The 6,000-nt window shown below is 49.5% G+C and overlaps 1 protein-coding gene across 4 annotated transcripts in view; it reads left to right on the top strand.

The window, feature by feature from the left end:
* Positions 1–2,379: 2,379 nt before the first annotated feature.
* Positions 2,380–6,000, top strand: part of CFAP92 (cilia and flagella associated protein 92 (putative)) — a 77,012-nt gene continuing 73,391 nt past the window's right edge. For all 4 annotated transcript variants that reach the window (XM_061197347.1, XM_061197346.1, XM_061197348.1 and 1 more), the window contains exons 1-2: positions 2,380–2,458; positions 3,039–3,334. In XM_061197347.1, the coding sequence (XP_061053330.1) occupies positions 3,073–3,334 (262 nt within the window). In that variant the 5' untranslated portion in view covers positions 2,380–2,458; positions 3,039–3,072. The remainder of the gene's footprint in view (positions 2,459–3,038; positions 3,335–6,000) is intronic.

Here is a 6,000-nt window from a genome sequence, read left to right as displayed (position 1 = left end):
TTGGCTGAGGTGGTCCCAAAGTTCTGTCTGGGTTCAAGGGGGAGGGGACTAGACCCACCACGGGATGTGAAGAGTGTTGACATCACACTGTAAGAAGAGAGGGTGGGAGGGAATCTATTGAGGTGTTTGGAAAATACAATCTATCACCGGTTCCTAAGCCCCACCTCTGGAGAATCAATTCCACAGGTCTGGAGTGAAGCCTCAGGATTGAAGATTTGACATGATCCTGGGTGATTCTCATGCACATCCAGGACCAAGGCTCTTTGGTCTAAGACCTCTCAAGCCTGAGTTCAGGGCCGCCCCACAGGAGATGCTGGAGAGATTGGCTGCTGCCCTTGGTAACAAGGTGATCGAGGACCCTTTGGAGCAAAACCAGCCACAGGCAGCAGGTGGCACCTGACGGGCAGGAGGCCTGCTGTCTGTCCCAGGGAGGGTGGTGTCACTGACCAGCTCTTGTTAATGGGGCCTTTTGGGAGCTGGTGTATCCTAGTAGCCTTTTCCCCTTGCAACCCTGAGTGTCTCTTTAGTACTTCCTTGCTTATGGACGGTAGTCTGCAGGCTGCTGGACGGGGTATCATGGCACTCAGTGGTGAAACTTGAGTCCTTCTCCCCAGGGGACCTCACTGCCATTTGGAGACCTCCCCTCACAGCTGTTCTTGAGGTTCAGTTTTTTTAGACTGATCGAACCTGAGGAATGTCGGAGGGCCCCCGTCAGTGGGCAGTATTCTGGAATACTGGACTACTGTCCCCAGCCGCTGGGGATGGCCTAGGGAGGTGGGCACTGGGAGGCAGGGGGCTTGCGTCCACAGTTTTGCTCTTTGGCCACGGGTAGGTTGTGTCTCAGCTCAGAGCCTCAGTTTCTGCAACAGCTAAGTGTGTGTGGAGATTCTGCGCCCATTCGCTTGAACAAACTACTGCCCAGGGGCTTGGTACTGGGGCCCCCGCGCGCCACTCCCGCCTCATCATCCCTTCCCTGAACTTGCCACACGTTTTCACTCCGCTTGGCCTTTGCATATGCTGTGTCCTCTGCCTGGAATGCCTTCTCTTGCTTTCCTCGCCTGGCAAACCCCACAGTTTGGCTTTTGTCACCTCCTCCGTGAAGCCTGCCCCAACCCTTCCGGACAGTCGCTTCTGCGATGTGTCCCTCCGCCGCGGCCCCTTTGGTGGTCTGTGGTCTTCTACATCGGAAGCAGCAGCTAGGGGTCTCTCATCTGGGGGTGGGGGGCAGGGTGTCCGTCAGATAGTCTGGATTTCAATCCAGTGCCGCCCTATACCTGTGTGACCTCAGGCAAATCGCTTCACCTCTCTAAGCCTCGGTTTCCTCATCGCTGAGTTTGGGGCTCATGATGACTGAAAAGAATTCTCGGGCTTCCCTGGTGGCGCAGTGGTTGGGAGTCTGCCTGCCAGTGCGGGGGACACGGGTTCGAGTCCTGGTCTGGGAGGATCCCACGTGCCGCGGAGCGGCTGGGCCCGTGAGCCACAATTACTGAGCCTGCGCGTCTGGAGCCTGTGCTCCGCAGCAAGAGAGGCCGAGATAATGAGAGGCCCCCGCTTGCCGCAACTGGAGAAAGCCCTCGCGCAGAAACGAAGACCCAACACAGCCATAAATAAATAAATGAATGAATGAATGAATGAATGTATGTTAAAAAGTTAATTGAAATAATTTAAAAAAAAAAAGAATTCTCATGATATTTGAAGGACGTCAGTGACAGAAGCAGAGAGTCTATGCCAGAGAAGGATGGGGGGTGGGGTGGGGTCGGGTCATCTGAGTTTGCAGAGCCCAGTGCTTCCTTTGCCTTCATCAAAGAACGGGAGGGGGCCGCTGATGGAGCTGTAGTGGGGAGCTGGCAACGCCTCTCCCCTGTACTGCAGGTAAGGCTCAGGCGCATAATAGGTGCTCACGTTCAGAGCAGGAATTCCTTAAAGACTGAATGGGGGCTTCCCTGGCGGTCCAGTGGTTAAGACTTCGCCTTCCAATGCAGGGGGTGCGGGTTCGATCCCTGGTCGGGGAGCTAAGATGGCACATGCCTCACGGCCAAAAAAACCACAAAAAAACAAAACATAAAAAGCAGTATTGTAAAACATTCAATAAAGACTTAAAAAATGGTCCACATCAAAAAAAAAGACTGAGTGGATGACCGAATAACTGAAGGCATGAAGGCAGCTGGTTCTGCATTTGTATACACCTCTCTGCCGGACCTTGTCTGGGCACCTGGCCTGGGCCCCGCGGCTGAGGCGGGGAGCCCCGCCCCCAGGAGCCCCGCCCTTGGGCTGTGGCCACGCGCGTCTCCTAGCAACCGCCAAACATAGTGGCGAGGCGGCTCCTGCGGGCCTCCCTGCCCGGGTGGACAGACCAGGTCCTCGGAGCCTCCTCCGTCAGGAGGCTGTGCAGCTGCTGTGCGAGCTGACCGACGCCGTCGTCTGAGCCCACGCGGCTGCCCAGCGCGTCCGCTCACAGGTGCCGCAGGTACCCCCCCCCTCCGCCCCGTCCCCCGCTCCAGCTGCGCAGCCCCTTCTTAGCGTTTGCTGGCGTGCGGCGTCCATGGAGGGCGCTTGTGCCCTGAGCCCAGTACTCAGTGCTCGGTCGGGTCTTGCCTCGGGGTCCTCGCCCTCCTTGGCCTCACCAGGCTCTTGCGCGTGCTGTCCCCAAACCAAGGTCATATTGTGCTTTGGCACAGCTAACCCGAGGCCCTCACCCGCCACCCCTCCCTTGTGGTTCTTGGGGAATTGCACTCACCTGGAGCAGGCATTCCAGACGTGCTCAATGATTAACTTTGATCCTGAAAGGAGGAACAGCTGGGGCCGGGAGGACGGGACTCGATTTGGAGACACTGGCTTTGCTGATTATCACGATTACTGACGGCACCATTCACTGAGGTTCATCTAATCTTTGTTGAGTGCCCGCTGTGTGCCAGGCAGTGTCTGAGGCCTTGGCTGGTCATCCCGGAACAGGACAAGGCACGGGGGGAGGAGGGGGCAGGCAGGGCTTCCCTCCTGGGAGCAATGGTGGTGACGGCGGTGCCTTTATTTCCTTGCAGCCGGGAGTGCCGGCCGCGTGGGCCGCGCTGCAGCATGTGGCTGCACGCCTGTGAGTGGGAGGATGAGGACGAGGCGAGCACGGGGGCCGTGTCCTCCATGGGCAGCTTTTACCAGTCCGGGAGCGAGTGTGAAGTGGAGGAGAACCTGAAGGTTAGGGCCTGGGCCCAGGAGTCGGCCACCGGCCACCAGTGCAGCGGCGAGTCCTCAGAAGGGCCTGCCAGCACCTTCGACTCGGACGTGCCCCACGTCGTGCCCTGCAAGTTCATCATCTCTCTGGCCTTCCCAGTGACCGCGGGTAAGTGTGAGAGCAGAGAGGGAGTGTACCAGTGACCGTCTCCCAGGAGTGTAGGGCACCTGTGCTCCCTCTGCTGGCTCCCTAGGTAGGGTGGCCAGTGACAGGAGCAGAGGTCCGGAAAGAAACTGCCACTTTAGAGCCCACTGTGGTCCAGGCAAGGAACAGTTGTATGGGCTTCACAGACTCAATCCTCTCAAAACAAGAAGCAGGTGATGTTATTTCTGCTTTTTGCAAATAAAGAAATGACGGAGAGGTTAAGGCATTTTTTTCCCCCCATAAGCTGGTTGTGCATCATCTAATTCCTTGTTTAAATACAAATTCTCAGATTATTGGATCAAAATCTCTGAGTGCAGAGGTAATCAGCTACTGCCAAAAAATGCTGTGTAACAAACGCAAACAACTCCCCATTTCATTGGCTTCAAACAGAAATCCCTGTCCTGGGTGAGCAGGCCAGTTGATCCAGGCTGGGCTTCCTGCAGTAGCTCTGCCCTGCTTCTGTCTCTCTCATCCTCCTCTCGGATGTGTGAGCAACCCAGACGCATTCCTGCCATGGAAAGGCAGGGCACAAAAGAGGGCAAGCCCAGTCACCCCAGCACTCTTCAGGTCTTTGGGCACCTCCCACCTGCAGACATTTTATTGGCCAAAGCAAGGCACATGGTTGAACCCCAAGATTAAGGGCAGAGAAAAGTACTCCACTTTTTTTAAGGTGGACTATCTTTTTTTATATCAGCTTTTTAATTGAAATATAGTTAATTTACAATGTTGTCTTCGTTTCAAGTGTACAGCAAAGAGATTCAGTCATATGTGTTCTTTTTCAGATTCTTTTCCATTGTAGGTTATTACAAGATATAGAGTATAGTTCCCTGTGCTATACAGTAGGTCCTTGTTGTTTATCTATTTTATATATAGTGGTGTGTATATGTTAATCCCAACCTCCTAATTTATCTCCCCTCCGCTACTATCCCTTTTGGTAACCATAAGCTTGTTTTCTATGTCTGCGAGTCTATTTCTGTTTTGTAAATAAGTTCATTTGTTTCATTTTTTTAGGTTCTGCATCTAAGTGATATCATATAATATTTGTCTTTGTCTGAGTTACTTCACTTAATGTGATCATCTCTAGGTCCATCCATGTTTCTGCAAATGGCATTATTTCATTCTTTTCATGGCTGAGTAATATTCCATTGTGTATATATACCACATCTTCTTTATCCATTCTTCTGTCGATGGACATTTAGGTTGCTTCCATGTCTTGGCTATTGTATACAGTGCTGCTATGAACACTGAGGTGCATGTATCTTTTTGAATTAGAGTTTTCTCAAGATCTATCCCCAGGAGTGGGATTGCAGGATCATATGGTAACTCTATTTTTAGTTTTTTAATGAACCTCCATACTGTTCTCCACAGTGGCTGCACCAATTTACATTCCCACCAACAGTGTGGGAGGGTTCCCTTTTCTCCACACCCTCTCCAGCATTTACTGTTTGTGGATTTTTAATGATGGCCATTCTGACTGGTGTGAGGTGATGCCTCATTGTAGTTTCGATTTTTCATTTCTCTAGTAATGAGTGACATTGAGCATCTTTTCCTGTGCTTGTTGGCCAACTATATGTCTTCTTGGAGAAATGTCTACTTATGTCTTCTGCCCATTTTTTCATTGTGTTGTTTTTTTTTTGATATTGAGCTCCATGAGCTGTTTGTAAATTTTGGAAATTAATCCCTTGTTGGTAGCATCATTTGCAAATATTTGCTCCCAGACCTTAGGTTATCTTTTCATTTTGTTTATGGTTTCATTTGCTGTGTAAAAGCTCTTAAGTTGAATTAGGTCCCATTTGTTTATTTTTGTTTTTATTTCCATCACTCTAGAAGATGGATCCAAAAAAATATTGCTGCGATTTACGTCAAAGAGTGTTCTGCCTATGTTTTCCTCTAGGAGTTTTATAATATCCTGTCTTACATGTAGCTCTTTAATCCATTTTGAGTTTGTTTTTGTGTATGGTATTAGAGAATGTTCTAATTTCATTCTTTTACACGTAGCTGTCCAGTTTTTCCATCACCACTTATTGAAGAGACTGTCTTATCTCCAATGTATATTCTTGCCTCCTTTGTCATAGATTAATTGACCATAAATGCGTGGGTTTGTTTCTGGGCTTTCTATCCTGTTCCATTAATCTCTGTGTCTGTTTTTGTGCCAGTACCATACTGTTTAGATCACTGTAGCTTTGTTGTATAGTCTGAAGTCAGGGAGCATTATTCCTCCAGCTCCATTCTTTCTCAAGATTTCAGGGTCTTTTGTGTTTCCATACAAATTAAAAATTTTTTTGTTCTAGTTCTGTGAAAAATGCCATTGACAGTTTGATAGGGATTGTGTTGAATCTGTAGATTGCCTTAGATATTATGGTCATTTTAACAATATTGACTCTTCCAATCCAAGAACATGTGGTATATCTTTCCATCTGTTTGTGTCGTCTTTGATTTCTTTCATCAGTGTCTTATAGTTTTTGGAGTACAGGTCTTTTGCCTCCTTAGGTAGGTGTATTCCTAGATATATCAAGAAGTACTCCATTTTTTGATATGTCTTTTTTTGTTGTTCTGCCTGAAATATCTCCCCATGATGATTAATTTCAACTTCTCCTTGTAGTTCTGTTGATGGTTGCTTCAGATATTTT

Source organism: Eubalaena glacialis, chromosome 7 (assembly GCF_028564815.1).
Source record: "Eubalaena glacialis isolate mEubGla1 chromosome 7, mEubGla1.1.hap2.+ XY, whole genome shotgun sequence".
Classification (NCBI taxonomy): Eukaryota; Metazoa; Chordata; class Mammalia; order Artiodactyla; family Balaenidae; genus Eubalaena; species Eubalaena glacialis.
This window is presented reverse-complemented; position numbering and strand designations above follow the sequence as displayed.